We start from the raw sequence: 18,349 nt of genomic DNA on the forward strand, positions 1-18,349 counted from the left end.
AGGCATAATTCTGAGGACAATATAATAATCTCCTGGTTGTCTCTCTGAGCAGCTAATCACATATCAGAGGTATAAGGACAATACACATGGAGGTTGATGTGTATAAATCTAAAAATAAAATTGTTCCACTGCTGTAACCCTTAACCATTGTACACACGTTCATTTCACTGAGAACGACTCTATTTTGGTTAGTGAAGTGACCATTTTCTTTTCTAAGTACTGAATTTGCTGACAGATTGGAAAGCTTAGACAGCTCAACATTGACCTAAGTAAACCCTCTCTTCACAGTTCATATGGTCATCAGGCTCACTGATTAATCAGGCTTGGAGTCCACTCATCTAGGAATAATATATCTGCTCATACAGTACACCTTGTAGTGTCCTTCTGATGTCTATGAGGAGGGAGTGAGATCTCCCCCTTCAAAGTCATATAACACCTTGATATAACTATAACACAAATGATATAACCTTGCCATAAGATGTTAATAAAACTAAGGTGATTCGTTTCCATCTATGAATAAATAAATTAAACTTCACACTCGCATGCTACGTTCATAAATATATTATATATCCTAAAATAATAACGAATTATATTATTGAAAAAAAAAAATCTATAAACAGTTGTATATTCTGGTAATTCCCCTGGTAACACCTATATAGGGGAATGTTTGAATGGAAGATGAAGTGTTTGTAGGGAAGGGTTAAAGCTGTGTTTTCTATTTACACGTTTAAATAAACAGAGCAGCCTTCCTGTGGTGTGTGTGTAAGGACAGCAGCACTGCCTCTGTGTAGGTCATAGAGAGGTTGGTGCATGGTTTAAAACTTTCTTTTCTGTTAATTTCTTAAAGAACAGTCCTTGGTGGCTGGGGCACAAAGGCTCATGATTTAATGAGGAACAGAAACAAAATCTCTGATTGTTGCTGTTTGAAACATCCATTCGAGTCCTCTGGCAACCACAAGTTGATCCTCTGCAGCTTCAATACCCTTTAGCCCTGAATATAAGAGTACACGCTGAATAGGGGACAATGGCTGGTTGTTATGTTTATTTACCCTTGCTACAAGCTGGGTTAACCTCTCCAAAACAGCTTTGCTAAGCCAGTTAACAACAAGAAGCATATGACCTGTAGCAGTATCTCCAGTGTCATGTAAATCTGGCTGGGTACCCAAGAAGTACAAGGCTGTCCGGCTTTGTGTGCCCTATATCGTAGTCTACAAGTTTATTGCAGTTCAGCCCTTGTCACACTCCCTTTAACTGCATTTTACATGTTTATAAGAGGAAACCAAATGAATGGTGCTAGTCACTTGAAAGCCGTGCCCAGAAGAAAGCAAGGAGAAAAACCCATTCGATTTGACATTTATTATAATTTATGGTATACATGTACAGAAAATAAATGCATGATGATTGTTATCAATAGCATCAACTGTTCATCGTCGCTTTTCTCAGGTCTCCCTCGTCTCCTGTAAGACAAGTGCTGTATAGAGGGGGGGCCTCCCGGAGAGAGCTTCATTTAGCAGATGATTCGTTCTTGATGGCTCTGGCAAGCGTAACGATGTTCTGTGCCTGCTTAAGCAAGGGCATGTCTATCATACTCCCATGGAAAGTAAATGCTCCCTGCAACACATCAAAGGAAAACGTCCACAAATCAGAGCTTAATGTGTCTCACTCTGTACACACATCAACAGCTTACAGGTGATCAGAAAACGCTTTGGGTTTTAATCATCCACTAGATGTAGTGCTGGAAGCTGTGCTGGGATAGCAGGACACTATACACTACTCACACTGCTAAAGTCGCATCACCCAACTGGGAGACACATCTGCAGTACTGTATAGCAAAAGCCCCACCAGCGGTCTATTTAGATTTCAGTCCTTCAGCTCCTGTGGAACTACAAGTCCCAGCATACCCAGTTAACATTAGGTTGGAGGGCCACATGTTGCCTACTTCTTCATAGCTTAATGGAAACAGACGCAGATTGCTTAAAAAAAAATCACTATTTCTTTTTTGCAGACCATTGAATAAAGTAATGGAAGGTAAAATGACTTGTACAGGACTGTACTGTGAACTCCAATGTTGCCCAGATGATCTATCTGCCTTACTGTACTTCACATCAGGCAAGTAAAAGAGCTGTTGCTGCTACCATGTAGTTATGGACGGATCTGTAGACTTTTGGTATGCGGCACACACATGGAATCATTTCTCATTTCAGATTTCAGACATTTAAATATTTGTCATTTTGTTTTGCAAATCTTCCCCTGCCCCAAACTCAGACCAACACATGAGCTGTTTTATTATGCCCTCTTTCTTGAAATGTCTATTGGTTTCTATTTATATGGAACATGTTGCAAATAAGTGGTGATCGCTTCAGTGAACTAGTTTTATTCATATTTCTCTGATACATTTTTAATAAGTTTTTGAGCAGCTGTCACACGAGCGCGTATTCTCTCTATACCAGTGGTTCTCAAACTCTGTCCTCAGGACCCCACACAGTTCATGTTTTGCAGGTCACCCAGCAGGTGCACAGGTGTATTAATTACTCACTGACACATTTTAAAAGATCCACAGGTGGAGCTAATTATTTCACTTGTGATCTGTGAGGAGACCTGGAAAACATGCACTGTTTGGGGTCCTGAGGACCGAGTTTGAGAACCTGTGCTCTAGAGGAACTTTCCTGCTATGTGTACGGTAAACAGTAAGTGTGCAACAATGATTATTTATACATAACGTGCAATGGGGCTGGTGCACTCCCCGTTAGACAAACATAAGAACAAAGAATGGCTAGGCAAATATTTCGAATTGGGATAGAACCAATTTGAAGGTAGTTTGTTTATAAAAGATCTCAGGTATAAACTGATTGTCCAGGTTACAGGGCTTGTTCTATTAAACGGTTTTCCTTTCAATTGACCAAACCAATATTTTTGGTGCAAAATAGCAAAGGGATAGGCAACACTAACAAGATTTTTTTATTTCTCTCAAAAGCAAAAATTTAAAGACACACATATGGCTTAATCCACTTAGGTGTGAGTTTGTGAATGAGAGTTTATCTTGAGACGCATACTTCACACATATGCGCATACCTGGGAAATGCAAGATCCAATTAGAGACGCCAATTCGCAGTAGTTGCGGTGAGGGTGCGCAACTTTTCTACAAAATGCAACCTGGGATAAGTGCATGAAAAAGTGGGTAAATCACCCAGGATCCCCAAAAAGTGACAACTGAGATAGCAGGACCATATAGAAGGCTGTCAATTTCCATAAAGAAAGTACTGAAGTGTTTTTTTTTTTTTCTATTTATTAATGGTTGAAAAATGATAGAAAGCAAGTGTTTTTCATCAAATGAAAGTCTTTCCAGCATATTGGGGTACATGAAAATGTCTGTCAGTGTTTTTATACAAATTTGTAAAAAGTTGGAATAAACACTTTTACCTCTCATCTGCAAGTTAAAAAAAACCCTCTCCTGTCAATACACTACCTACACATACCTGTCCTACATAATTTGCACCTCCACATACCTGTCCCACATAATTTACACCTCAACATACCTGTCCTACATCATTTACACCTCCACATACCTGTCCTACATCATTTACACCTTCACATACCTGTCCCACAATATTTACACCTCCTCATACCTATCCTACATCATTTGCACCTCCTCCTACCTGTCCCACGTCATTTACACCTCCTCATACCTGTCCTACATCATTTACACCATCACGTACCTGTCCTACATCATTTACACCTCCACATACCTGTCCCACATTATTTACACCTCCACATACCTACCCTACATCATTTACACCTCCACATACCTGTCCTACATCATTTACACCTCCTAATACCTGTCCTACATCATTTACACCTCCACATAACTATCCTACATCATTTACACCTCCACATACCTGTCCCACATCAATTACACCCTCACGTACCTGTCCCACATTATTTACACCTCCACATACCCGTCCTACATCATTTACACCTCCACATACCCGTCCCACATCATTTACACCTCCACATACCCGTCCCACATCATTTACACCTCCACATACCCGTCCCACATCATTTACACCTCCACATACCTATCCTACATCATTTACACCTCCACATACCTGTCCCACATCATTTACACCTCCTAATACCTGTCCTACATCATTTACACCTCCTAATACCTGTCCTACATCATTTACACCTCCTCATACCTGTCCCTCATCATTTACACCTCCTCATACCTATCCTACATCATTTACACCTCCTCATACCTATCCTACATCATTTACACCTCCACACACCTGTCCCACATAATTTACACCTCCACATACCTATCCTACATCATTTACACCTCCACATACCTCTATCCTACATCATTTACACCCCCAAACACCTGTCCCACATCATTTACACCTCCTCATACCTGTCCCATATCATTTATAACTCCTCATACCTGTTCTACATAATTGAATCCATTATTGAGCTTTTTAGAGAAATTCACCTGCAAACTGACATTCTTTATTGGCAAAATTATGCCATTTAAACCTCTTAAAGTGTCTGATTATTCATTGGGAGGGGCGTACCAGAGATTTTGCACTAGGTCCTAACATTTTTACCTTAAAATAAAGATTTTTCCCTACTCAGGAGGTTGTGCACAATTAATGTGAATTGCAACTGAAATGAGCAGTGTGAGTTCATTGTGAGAATGGCTCACAGAACCCAACTTGCACATAATTGGAATGACTCCCTAGAATAAATTTGTGAATTAGTCTTAAGCCGCATACACACTTGACAATATCGCTGATGGAGTATATCGTTAATGATGGGGATACACTATGCAATTATCTGCCAGATATCTGTCCAATCTGGCTGGTTGGAATGAAAATCTGGTAATGTATGGGAGCAAGAGAAAAAAAGGGATATTCCCTCCAGCACACTGCAGCAATATTGGCAAAAATACTTGAATCCTACATGATAACAGAATTCAGAGGTATTAGTTGCATACATTTGCAAATATATGATTAAGCGCCAGGCCAACGTCAAGGCTCCTCTATACCGGCGTCCCTAACATTAAGGGGTTCACATCCGAGGCGCAAGGCACCCCAAAAGAATCCAGCCAAGGACCATTCCCAGGGCATCACACGAAAATGGAAGAAAGGTGATAGTGAAGTGTAAAGTATAGTTGTGTGAAAGATAAATCAATAAGTGTTAATATAATAAGAAATAATTAAAATTACATAGATAATAAACAAATAGAAAAGTGATGAAAAAGTAATTATGTGAATTAAGTGGTGATGCCCTGAAAAAGGCCCAGCCAGAATAACCCTGGGGGCCCCACGCCCAAACGCTCACCCCAAAATAATTATTGCTACCAAATAGTAGCACCCACTCTGGGTCATATAATTACAATTAATGTACTGCATGATAACAGCACATGTATAAGCTGAGAGCTGATTCACCAAGGAGGTACCCCAGAAACCTCCAAATAGCACTATAAGGACTAGCACATCCTCCCAATGCTAGTCCCTTAATGCTAGGGACGCCGGTATAGAGGAGCCTTGACGTTGGCCCGGCGCTTAATCATATATTTGCAAATGTATGCAACTAATACCTCTGAATTCTGTTATCATGTAGGATTCAAGTATTTTTGCCAATATTGCTGCAGTGTGCTGGAGGGAATATCCCTTTTTTTCTCTGGTTCAGTGTAAACCCCACCCTTTACAAGCACCTGGGCAATATCATTAAGCTGATTTGAGCGACCATCATACTTTCTATTTGTAATTCTGAGAGGCATGAAGGGAGCTAGCATTGGGAGGATGTGCTAGTCCTTATAGTGTCATTTGGAGGTTTCTGGGGTACCTCCTCGGTGAGTCAGCTCTCAGCTTATACATGTGCTGTTATCATGCAGTACATTAATTGTAATTATATGACCCAGAGTGGGTGCTACTATTTGGTAGCAATAATTATTTTGGGGTGAGCGTTTGGGCGTGGGGCCCCCAGGGTTATTCTGGCTGGGCCTTTTTCAGGGCATCACCACTTAATTCACATAATTACTTTTTCATCACTTTTCTATTTGTTTGTTTATTATCTATGTAATTTTAATTCTTTCTTATTATATTAACACTTATTGATTTATCTTTCACACAACTATACTTTACACTTCACTATCACCTTTCTTCCATTTTCGTGTGATACCCTGGGAATGGTCCTTGGCTGGATTCTTTTGGGGTGCCTTGCGCCTCGGACGTGAACCCCTTAATGTTATGGACGCCGGTATAGAGGAGCCTTGACGTTGGCCCGACGCTTAACCATATATTTGCAAATGTATGCAACTAATACCTCTGAATTCTGTTATCATGTAGGATTCAAGTATTTTTGCCAATATTGCTGCAGTGTGCTGGAGGGAATATCCCTTTTTTTCTCTGGTTCAGTGTAAACCCCACCCTTTACAAGCACCTGGGCAATATCATTAAGCTGATTTGAGTGACCATCATACTTTCTAAATGTATGGGAGCAAATAACAATAGATATTTGCTCCCAAACACTAGAAAACGGACCAGATTTTCCTTCCCACCAGACAGATTTGACAGAAATCTGACAGATAATTGTAGAGTGTATACCTAGCATAAGTGTTTACCCTGTACTGCTGGGCTCAATGTCGTTAATGACATTGAGCATACACACTGAACGATATCGTTAACATGATGGCACCCTCCCTAATCCCCGTACTTGCAGAACCTGACGATATTGTCAGTTTGCCCTGAAAATACGGGCGATGAAAGACATAATTAACTATCCGTGGGAGCGCGCATTGTTAACGATGTCTTGCATACACACTGGACAATATTGAGCACGGTGAACGATAATGATATCGTTCATATAGTCCAACTTATCATCTAGTCTAGTGTATATACGGCAGAACACTAGTATTCTGAATGTTCTGTAATGCGTCAACCTTAGATGAATCTGTAGCTTGACAAGCTCAATGAAAATAATAGTTTGTATAGTATAATAGTTCTTGTCAGATGTGATACGTATACCAGTGATGTAAGAAACAGTATTTGAAATGGTTTATCTGATGTCCTGAATGTGGTGAGAACAGCCTGGTGAATCTAGTTAGATAATAAGGAAACCTCAACTACCAAATTTAAATTTATTTTGGTTCTCAATGAAACTTCAACTGTCATTTCAAATTTGTGTTTTCTATTTATATTTCCCAACAAAATAAAAATATTTTATTAGTTATATGTCACAAAGCAGAAAAGTGATTAATCATATACTTTAATTAAAAAACATAGTTTATTTCATATCTACTTGTTTGTATTAATATCTGTAACCAATTCCAATAACATTATTTCATAAATGTTAGATAGTAGCTGTGTAGAATAAGGAGTTGCCATTTTTCCCCAGTCAGTAGCAAGTTACAACGAAATATAACGCATTCAATTCAGATAAACATTTGGTCACATTAAGGGGAATTCAATTCAATGCGCTATTGAATAGCGACGGGAGGGACTCCCAAAGCTATTCAATACACCGCGCTGTTTGGGCGCGCTGAGGATTTCTTCTCGCACCCCCCTGAGGATGCGAAGAGAAATCCGACCAAAGTGCCGGGTGCGTGGCTGCTTTTTTGCGTAGCGCGGCGCTAACAGCGCAGGCCAGGCACTTTGGTCAGTGAATGCCGGTTACCATGCCTTAACACCCTTGTTAAGGCACGTAGACAGCGATAACCGGCATTCTCCGACCATACGGCACACTGAATTGAATAGCTCCGGGAGCTTGCTCCCAGCGCTATTCAATTCGCGTTGAATTGCCCCCATTGTTGTTTGTTGTTTTTTTCAAACAATACACACATTTTAGTTACTAAAATGTATTTTGTTATGAAAGATCAGAAAGAAAAAAAATATTTTTGGTTAACATTTGTGAAAGAATACCATGTACCGTGATGTAGCAGTGCTCAAAATAGCATGACATAAGCTATTTAACAAATACTCCCATAGGACATAATCTATTCTTTACTTATTGTAATAACTATGCACTGAGTTGTTGTTCTGAGTTGGATAACCTAAGGACATATATATTTGTATCCCACACCAGGGCCGAAACTAGGATTTTTGTCACCCGGGGCAAGGCCATAATTTGGCCTCCCCCCCAAAAAATACAACATAGAGGACGAAAAGGGTGTGTGGTTTTGTGATACAGTAATGACCCTTATAACACATTATGCCACAGTAATGCCCCTTATTCAATAAGCCACAGTAATGCCCTTTATACATTATGCCACAGCAATGCCCCATATACATTATGCCACTTTAATCCCCCATATACATTATGCCACAGTAATACCCCTTATACATTATGCCACAGCAATGCCTCATATACATTATGCCACAGTAATGCCCCTTACACATTATGCCACAGTAAGGCCTCTTTTACATTAAGCCACAGTAAGGCCCGATCTCCCTTCTCTTATCTGCCAGGGCCGTGCAGTGGGTGAGCTCGGGGTGGCGCGGGTCAGGGCTGCCACACACTGGGAAACTGTCAGTACTGCTGTCATTGCAATGTGGCGCAGCTTGTGAACCAAATGGAGCTCACGGATCGGCAGCCTCTGCTGACTGGCTGCCGATCCGCGAGCACTGATTGTCTTGCAACCGGCATCACGTTAGACTGACGGTGTCTCTGTGCTTCTCAAGGCCGGGATGCGACTCCAAACCCACAAGAGCAGCACCTAGCCTCTCGGCAGCCTCTCTCCGGCACGTGCCCACTTAGCACCCCCCTCCCCCCCTAGTTGCGGCCCTGCCATCACCCTCCCATTTCAGAGATAATAATATTTGTTTTTATCACTGTGATAAATTCATTATTACCTGTATCTTTTAAACAAAAAAATATACTTTGCTGACTAGTCAGGAGCCCTGGCGATACTGTGCATGTGTGCGCCAACTTAGAAACTTACTGCTACCGACAAGAATGATTTTCTTATTTCAGGGAGTAACCTTTTAGATATATAGGGTGATGTGATAACAAAAATTAATCACTGACAATCAGACTCTTTGCTCTATGATAAAAAGATACATTGATATAACACTATCCCTACATGTGCCCTTTTCTAGGATATACTACATGCCAGTCACAATCAGAGAGGAATCATACAGGAAGGTGGATTAGGAATACATCTGCACCCAAGTTGCATTTTCCAATTTATTACCAAATCCCATTTCTTACTATTCTTTAGCGCCTCAAATTCTTTGATCTTTTTTCTGTCCCCCTGTTTCAGTAGACCAGTATCAGAGACAGCTTCTTGGGAAAAGCCTCACTCACCATAGATAATTCTCCTTCATGAGCAGTCTCTAAATTCCTCTCTTTATCCATCTTCTTTGACCTTTCCCAGTTGATCGATTCTCCCACACATGAAGATGATCCCTCTTTACCTTTACATGACTCCTTTGCTAATTACTCCCACTTCCACTTAGACCTCTTATTTTCATGTAACTATTTCATTAATTTCTCTTTTTTTTCATATTGTAACCCAACTGTGCAAGTCTATTTACCTTAATCACCTGTTTGACTCTCTGAAACTTTTAGTCTTCCCTATTTTGTTTCAACAACATACTATAGACACATTATTACAATTGTTCTTGATGAAGTAGCACCTACCACCCTGTCCCACCCTCACAGCCAGTCATCAATTACAACACAGCCATACCAAGTGAACATGTTGCCTGCTAGGTGTTTCCATTCTAATGCTGTTGGAGGATTATTTTGTAGTACACATTAATCCTTCCCTTCTATAGCTACACACTTGTTCATGCTAATAAATTCCACTTCTAAACTTTTATCTAATCACTGTCCATTAATCCCCCAAAAATCTTAACTCACTGATTAGGCTGGTGTTTCTCAAACCCGGTCCTCCTGGAGTCCCAAACGCGCATGTTTTCAAGGTATCCTCAGGAATAATTAGTATCACTTTTGCCCAGCTAGATGATCTGGAAAACATGCACTGTTAGGTTTCCATGAGGACTGAGCGCCTGATTCATTAAGGATCGCTATTGCTAAAGCATACACAGATGGGCGATTGTTGCATACTGTGCATGCATATGCATCGCAGTGCGCGAAACACACCACTGCAATCGCATTGCAATCACTCAGACCACGGAGAGCCATCGCAGAGTGATTGACAGGCAATGAGCATTTGGGGGTGGTGACGGGGGAGTGGTCGGAGAAATGCAGGCGTGTCTGTCCATTTGAACGCTGTTGCATGGGCGTGCATAAATTAGCCAGTGTGACTGCATACGCAGCTTGAGTTCTTACTGCATGCTACGAGGTTAGCAATTTCTACGTAAGGTCAGGGCTGCTGTAATTCTGTGTGAGGGGCCGATGATACTCGACGTTACCGATGTTTACGGAGGTTTGCAAGGTATAGTGGTAGTGGGATGCAGTTGGCGTCTCTATGCTGGCAGTGCAATCATTAGCATATTTTCGTAGCAGACCTTCGTGTGATTACGGAGCTGCGATCACAATAGTGATCCTTAATGAATCAGGCCCTGAATCTGACAAACACAGCATTAGGCCATTGGGGAACACATTCACCACAGATCACTCACTTAAGATCTGACAAGTTCTAAAGAAAATATAAATTGAAATTTAGCAATACTCTCACCCCATTATCTGTTCCCCTTCATTTTGTACTCTCTCCCCTCGATCCTCCAATTGCAAATTAAACTATCTTTTACTCTTCCCACTTAACTTCGGGAAGAGACCATTCTCGACCTGCATTCCTCCCACCGTGCGTCACGTCGCCAGCTCCTCGGATGCCCGTTCTGCACATGCACATACTGAGGGTAGGGTCTGCAAATGCAAGAGACAACAAAAAGAAGCCACTGTAGGCATCTTTTCTCCTCGCTGGAACAAACCTTTACTGCAAGGTCTGTCCTGGCATGACAAAATATATAAATACGGCAGCAACATAGTCTCTATATGCTTGTTGTTTTTGGCATTGTTTTTAGATAGACCCCTATATAAAACAAATTATGCTTCTTCATTGTTCTTTATATTCAGAAATATTTAAGGAATAAAGTATGCAATGATTCTGATAGAGTCTATCTAAGCAGATCACTCAGCCACTAACAGTACAATAAAACAAAAAGCAGATTAAGGGGGTCCATTCAAACCCGTTCGCGAGCAAAGGACGCTCGCAAACGGGTCGATGTTCCCCCACTGCGCATGCGCACGACGGAGGGAGCTCCGTCGTGCGCATGCGCGAGACCCGGACTGCGATAGCCAAGCTGTCGCTCCGGGTCTCGCACCAAAGGGGGTGTGCTGTCGATGTTGATTGACAGCACACCCCCTTTGGTGGGCGTGCCGGGGGCGTGCCTGCCAGACGGAGGCGTTCCCATGGGAACGCCTACCGTCTGGAGCCGGCCCCACTGACATCACTAGTGATGTCAGTGGGAGTGATTTTGGCTCTGATAGAGCCAAAATCACTCCTGGGCTTGCGGCAGCGAGACCCTACCGCAGGGTCTCCATCGCAAGCCCGATGGTCGCGATGGTCAAGACCATCGTGACCATCATTATGGACGCTCGTATATGCTGTGGGTGGTCACCCACAGCTATGCGAGCGTCCAAGAGCACGCTCCATTTTCAGGGAGGAGGGCCCTGATTCAGAGCGAGCGCTCTCGTCAGAGCGTTCAGCTCTGAATCAGGCCCTAAATGTATGGATTTTATACTCTTATGCTCCTTTTGTGGAACATAAAAAACAACATGAAATAAAACCTGAAAAATGCTGCTTGCATTAGTATTCAATCCCTGTGCTGTGGAAGCTCCATGTTTACACAGATGAAATATATTGCCCTAACTAGCTGAGACCCCTTTCAGACTGGTGGCCTGACCCGGCTTACTGCAGGGTCGATCACGTAACCTCCATCACGTGCTGAGCTGGCGTTTGGAGATGAGATCATCTCCAAGAGCCAGCTCTTCCTATGCTGTGAAAGGGACCCGGGTCGCATCGACCTGGGTTACCCATTCACACAGCATCAAAAGCCGGGTTAAACCAGTGTTCAACCCTTCTCGTTACCTGGGTTGACATGCCGGGTCATTTCAACCTGGCCCTTTTACACTGCACAGTAACCCGGGCTGCTGAGCATTCACGTGCAATAACCCGGGCTAACGCTGGCAGAGAGAAAGGGGTATAACGGTGAATATTTAAAAAAGGTCAGCTTTTATAGGTAAAAGACCCCTTAATTAAACAACAAACAAACATTGGTCATACTGTGAATATGACAATGGAAACCAAAGAGCGTTTTAAGAACGTTTTAGAAAAACACAAGATACAAAAAGATTGCAAGATAATATCCAAGTGCCTGGAGATCCTAGTGAGAACTGTTGGGGCAATTGTGAGGAAATGGAAGCTGCATCACACCACCCAGGCACTGCCTAGACAAGGCCGTCCCGCAAAACAGCATCTGAGCAAGTGGGAGACTTGCGAGGGAAGCCACAGGGAAGTCAAGTATCACTTTGAAGGAGCTACAGCGTTCAGTGGCTGAGATTGGAGTAAAGGTGACCAGTCAACAAAGACCTTTTATCAGAGGAGGGGGCCAGTGTGCAGTCTTTGTGTGATCCCCCCATCACAACATTGCATGCTCTGAGAAGACTCTAGCACTATGTCAGAGTAAACTGCCCATGCACCTATTTTCGGGTAAATGGCATTGGTGCCATTTTGTCATGATTTTTCCACTGTGCATGTGCATATTTCAGGGACAATCGCACCAACACCATTTTCTCTGTGATTTCTGCAGCAGCAAGGTAAGTATACTCAATGGGTGCAGGCAGGGGCTGGCTGGCAACTTTTAGCCTGGGGGGCAAATGCATGGAGGTGGCCCTGGCAGAGGAGTAGTGTGTAGACAGGGTGCCCGGAGCACGTGCGTGCTACGGCGCCCCCCCCCCCCCCCCCAAGTGTTCCAGGGAGGAGGCAGGTCCATATGGGATTAATGTAAAGTAAAATAAAGATTAGGGGCAGCCCCCTGTAGTGGTGCACTACTGGAGGCCCCTTATGCAGGCCTCCAGTAGTGCCCCCAGTAGTGATCCCCCCTATGCAGTGCTCCTAATACAGTGCCTCCAGTAGTGGTCCCCCCTGTGCAGTGCCCCTTGTGCTCCCAGTAGTAAGCCCCTTATATAGTGCCCCCAGTAGTGGTCCCCCCTGTGCAGTGCCCCTTGTGCCCCCAGTAGTGGTCCCCCCTGTGCAGTGCCCCTTGTGCCCCCAGTAGTGGTCCCCCCTGTGCAGTGCCCCTTGTGCCCCCAGTAGTAAGCCCCTTATATAGTGCACCCAGTAGTGGTAACCATTATGCAATGCCCCTTAAATAGTGGCCCCAGTTGTAGTCTCCCCCCTATGCAGTACCCCCAGTATTGCCCTTTATATAGAGCCCCCAGCAGTGGTCCCCCGATGCAGTACCCCCAGTGGTAGTCCCCTCCCCCCTATGCAGTGCCCTAGTAGTAGTCCCCTCCCCTTGTAGTGCCCCTAGTAGTAGTCCCCCCCTTGTAGTGCCCCTAGTAGTAGTCCCCCCTTGTAGTGCCCCCAGTAGTAGTCCCCCCTTGTAGTGCCCCCAGTAGTAGTAGTCGCCCCCCCTTGAAGTGCCCCCAGTAGTAGTCCCCAGTAGTGGTCTCCCCCTTGTAGTGCCCCCCCAGTAGACACACGTAATAAGAAAAAATAAAAATAAATGTCTTACCTGAATCCCCGCTCCCGCCGCCGCCATCCGCTTCTCCGTATGTCCTCCAAGAGTGGCCCGCTTTGCATTATGGGAGAGTCGTCATGACATCTCTCCCATTACCCACTGCAGGAGCCGGAAGATGGAGCGGCTCAAGCAGTGGGCGCAGTAGCAGTCAGTGAGAGTCTGACAGACTCTCATTGGCTGCTACTTAAAGCAAACACACAGCTGCTGGCGCCGGTGGCTGTGTGTTTGTCAGTCACTGTGTGGCGCTGACCGAACTCCGTCCAGTCAGCGCTACACACGCGGTGCAGGCAGCTGTGTCACAGAGACACAGACTGCCCGTGACCCGCATGGTGCTGCAGCCCGGGGGGCACATGGCACCCTGCCCCCCGGCCCAGCCCGCCTATGGGGGCAGGGTGAGTGGTGTGGACCATCCTTGACTCAGGGCCTAAGTGCACTGTCCCAATAGTACACCAAGAAATCTATCCTGGCATAGAAGAAATATAACACAAAAGGGGGATTGGGATTCCGCACTAGCTCTTCTATAAAGGTAGATACATATGAAAAGAAGGCCAAATTTGACATAAATCCACAGGAGACTCTGGGTTCCGGACTATAGATAGACAGTAATTAGATAGACAATGTCTAGATAGACACCAGATGTTAGACAGACAATAGGTCGACAGGGACAAAAGGTTGACAGACTAAAGGTTGACATGTAAGAATGTCGGCAGGTATAAATGATTGACAGGGTCAGAGTCTGAGACTCTCTGGGCCTGATTCAGAAATGGACGGATTTGCAGAGCCACGGCTGTGCAAATCTGTCCATCTCTGATGCAAATGCAGAAGGAGGAGTCAGACACTTCCTTGCTGCCTTAGCGATCCCAACATTGCAGGCTTGGATCACCATCATGACCGATGGTCATGACAGTTGCTCCTTTGGTCAGGCTGCGGGACCTGAAGATTCCCGCAGCCTGCCCGGGTGCTGGTCATGTAAAAGGCCAGGAATCTGCATCCGCCAATGGAAATGGAGGCGACGCCATGAAAACGGTGACCAGCCATGTCCCTGCTACGCCCCCCAAATGCCACAGCATGTCAATCATGCTGCGGCTTGGGGGGGTCTGCGAGTGTAATCGTAGGACACATTCTGCACATGCATAAAACGTGTCAGCGCAGACACAGATCTGAAAACACTGAGAGATGTGACCGTTGGGAATAAGGCGTCGGTATTTCTTAAGTCCCATGTTGGGCTTGAACCATCTGCATTTAGACGGAGGCATCTCATCCGGTGGTCTAATAACTACATCCCTTTATCCGGACCTGGCGAGAGCCCGTGTCCTGTAGCCCGCCACCCACTGCCGCTGCTACTATGGTTTGGGCAGGGAAAGAGAGAACTTACTGTTGCTGCAGCAACCTCTCTCCAAAGCCCAGCACACACACTGCTGTCACTCTGTGTGCTGGGCTAGGGAGAGAGGCTGCTGCAGCAGCGGGTGGAGCAGGGGTGGAGCAATTGCGCCCCTACCCCCGGTCACTGGCGCCCCCCTCTGTGTGGTGCATTATTAATTTTTTTTATTTTTTGTAAGGAGGGGGTCTGGCCACGTCCCCTCCTTGTACCTGGGCCCGGCAGAGCTGTCGGCAGCCCTGATTATATTAAAAATATAATGTACTGTGATTGAGCTTAAAACTTAACTTTTAATCTGTATCAGTAAGATAAATTGCTATATCACTTAACAAAATATGTGAGTGTGAATAAAAGTTAAATATAATCTGTTTCTTTATCTCAAAAAAAATATTTTCAATATATTTGACATCGGCTTCTTCATTGGAGATAGAAAACAAGTCCTACATTGGACTAGGGTGACATGTTGAACAACAGATTCAATAAGTAATATATCCTATACATAGGATGAGGTGACTACAGGGTAGGGGGTCCTATCTCTGTATTACTCCAGTAATAGTGTGTTATCATCCGTAGTGAACCCTAAGATATTATGTTTGGTTACTGGACATCACTAATGTGTACTAGGTGGAAAATATCTCAGTAATCATGGGTTCAAAACCAGCATGTAAAATATCTCGTTACACGATCTGTAATAGTTATATATCCAGGTAATACCTTAGAACAGAACTACAAAATATATTCCAGGTGCCAAACAGACACTCCGTTGTCCAAAGTGTAAATGCAGCTGCACACCACCTGAGGGTGATGCCAATGCTCTCAGTTCTCAATTGTACAAACAAATAACAAGAAAAAGAAAATAGGAGGGGTGGCGCTGTAGAGACAGAGATGTAGGAATAAATCACAATTATTTATTCAAAATATTCAAATTAATATACATAAACTCCCAGGAGTAGATACACATTAAAATCACAATTAAAAAAGCTGAAAACATCTAGCAGATGCATAGAAATTACATAAAATTAGCGTAAAACAACACAATAGAAATGTAAACCATGGATAGTAAATGGTCCAGTCCGCAATCGTATTTAGTGCTTAAACAAATATATAGAACGCTGAGCATATGGTCCACAACTTCAAGTATCCACCATAACTAGTGTATTTGGGGGGTGATTCAGCTTAAGATGAATTTGCAAAGCTGCACGCAAGCAGCTTTGCAATTCCATCCTTATAAATATTCAACTGTAGCAGGGGATGTATGACACCCCTTGCTGCATTTGCGATCCCAGCACTGGGACCAAGGGATAATCATCGCGACCATCAGCTTACTCAGGCTGGCTGGTTTGCGAGGCCAGAAAAATGCGCCAGGACCCGTTCTGTACATTAGCAGAATGGGTTCTGCGCACGCGCAGATTCTCGATTATCGTGAATCTGCGTTCAGCATTGGTACTCAGTAGGGTGTAGGGAGCAACTTGCAAATAGAAATGTGATGTTCATGTTAAGCGGTAATCCTCTTATTATTCAGAGCCCCTGCAATATGGCTCGCCCGTCTTATTAATATAAAAATTATACTGCTTCCAGAAGTAGAGATAAAATATGCACTGCAAGTTGGTAGTGCAGGATGTTAGTATTGCACAATGATGCAATGGATCCTAGTGTAGAGCTGCAGTGGGACAGACACTAACAGCGCAGTGGGTCCACTGTTCCCGTCAGCGAACAGGGGACTGGGTATACTGGACTCAGCTGTTCCACTGGTATGATGTAATGAGCCGTGGTCAGGGTGCGTATCATCAGACTGGTCAACACAGACATACTCAGAGCTTGGATCTTTATACAGTGATATATAGCTGTAATAAATCTCCTCACTTGGGCAGATAATGCCATCATGATGCAGGCTGAAAGCAAAGAATGGCGGCTACTTCAGGGCACCAATTTCGTGACCTGAATGCGTTTCACTGCACACTGCAGCTTTCTCAAAAGGCAGAAGTGGTGTGCTCCACTGGTAAATAGGTATAAATACTCTTTAGCACCTGAAGTTCAGCTGTTAAGGGTTAGTAATCAGCACGTATTCATGGGTATTCCATTCTTTCTAAAAAGTGTACTGGAAATACTTAGTAGATGTTTTATTCATTACAGATGCTATTATAAAATAGATTCATAAACTGATACAAAATAACATTATAACATTGCTCATAAATATTTGTAACCATGTAAAATCACACCAAATCTTCACATTGAACATGATATAATACAATAAAACATTTGAATGTGATATGACATACTAAAGTAGAGTAAAAAAATCTCTATATATAAACCAATAAATTGAACAAATAAAATTGCTAATAAATGTACAATGAGGCATCTATAAATAAGCGTATTAATAAACTAGAATGAAAAAAAAGGAAAATAAGAACTAAAATAAATTAATAAAATCATATGTACATATAAGAAAAAGAATAAAAATAAATATAAAAATGATGACATATAGAAATCCTAAACAGAACCAAATGAGGAGACCAGACAGTTGGATAAAAAAGGAACAATGGATTGAAGGGCATAATGTAAGGAGTAGGCTAAATTAAATCAATTTTATTAAGACCTTGTGAGCGAAGGATTCGCATTTTCAAAATCAATGCTGCCTCCTGTCTACATAAACATTTGAAACGATCACCCCCTCTGGTCATTATGGGGATCTGTTCTACCTTTACCAAGCTAAGTTCGGCTGGATCACCCATATAGTGTTCAGTGTTATGTCTGGGAAGAGTGTGATTCAAACTTTTGTGGACAAAGGCCCTCATTCAGAGCCACTCGCTATTTGCGGTCGTTCGTTCTAAAACAAGGGGTGGCTATTCAAATGAACCGTTCGCTGTTTGCGGTCTGTTCACGCCTCTATGTCTGAACGAGCGAACAAAACTTGCGTTCGTTTTTGGAAAAATACGCCCCCTGGCCGCTCGCATCCTACGTCATGTCCGCTATTTATTAGATTAATCGAGTACATCGAGAAGGGTATGAACTGCTCGCTATTCTTGGGGTTGGTGTTTGCTACCACAATTTTGCGAGCAGTTCTGGCTATAAAATAACCCAGTGACGTGGTCAATGACGCTGCTGTTTTAAATATGCACACCCATAAAATGCCCATTTTGACCTTTAAGCACGCCTGCGTTCTGATTTCCACTCCCCATTTTCAAGCACCTTCCCCTGTTACCACCCACATACGCCTCTTTCTGTCACTCAATATAGCAGGCATTCGCTATTTTGCGAGCAC

At 43.4% G+C, this 18,349-nt stretch overlaps 1 protein-coding gene across 2 annotated transcripts in view; it reads right to left on the reverse strand.

The window, feature by feature from the left end:
- Window positions 1-1,347: 1,347 nt before the first annotated feature.
- CLYBL (citramalyl-CoA lyase) overlaps window positions 1,348-18,349 on the reverse strand; it is a 576,496-nt gene continuing 559,494 nt past the window's right edge. For both annotated transcript variants that reach the window (XM_088456621.1, XM_088456629.1), the window contains exon 8: window positions 1,348-1,611. In XM_088456621.1, coding sequence (XP_088312747.1) covers window positions 1,504-1,611 — 108 coding nt within the window. In that variant the 3' untranslated portion in view covers window positions 1,348-1,503. The remainder of the gene's footprint in view (window positions 1,612-18,349) is intronic.

This window comes from Taudactylus pleione, unplaced genomic scaffold (assembly GCF_031769625.1).
Source record: "Taudactylus pleione unplaced genomic scaffold, aTauple2 ptg000041l, whole genome shotgun sequence".
NCBI lineage: Eukaryota > Metazoa > Chordata > Amphibia > Anura > Myobatrachidae > Taudactylus > Taudactylus pleione.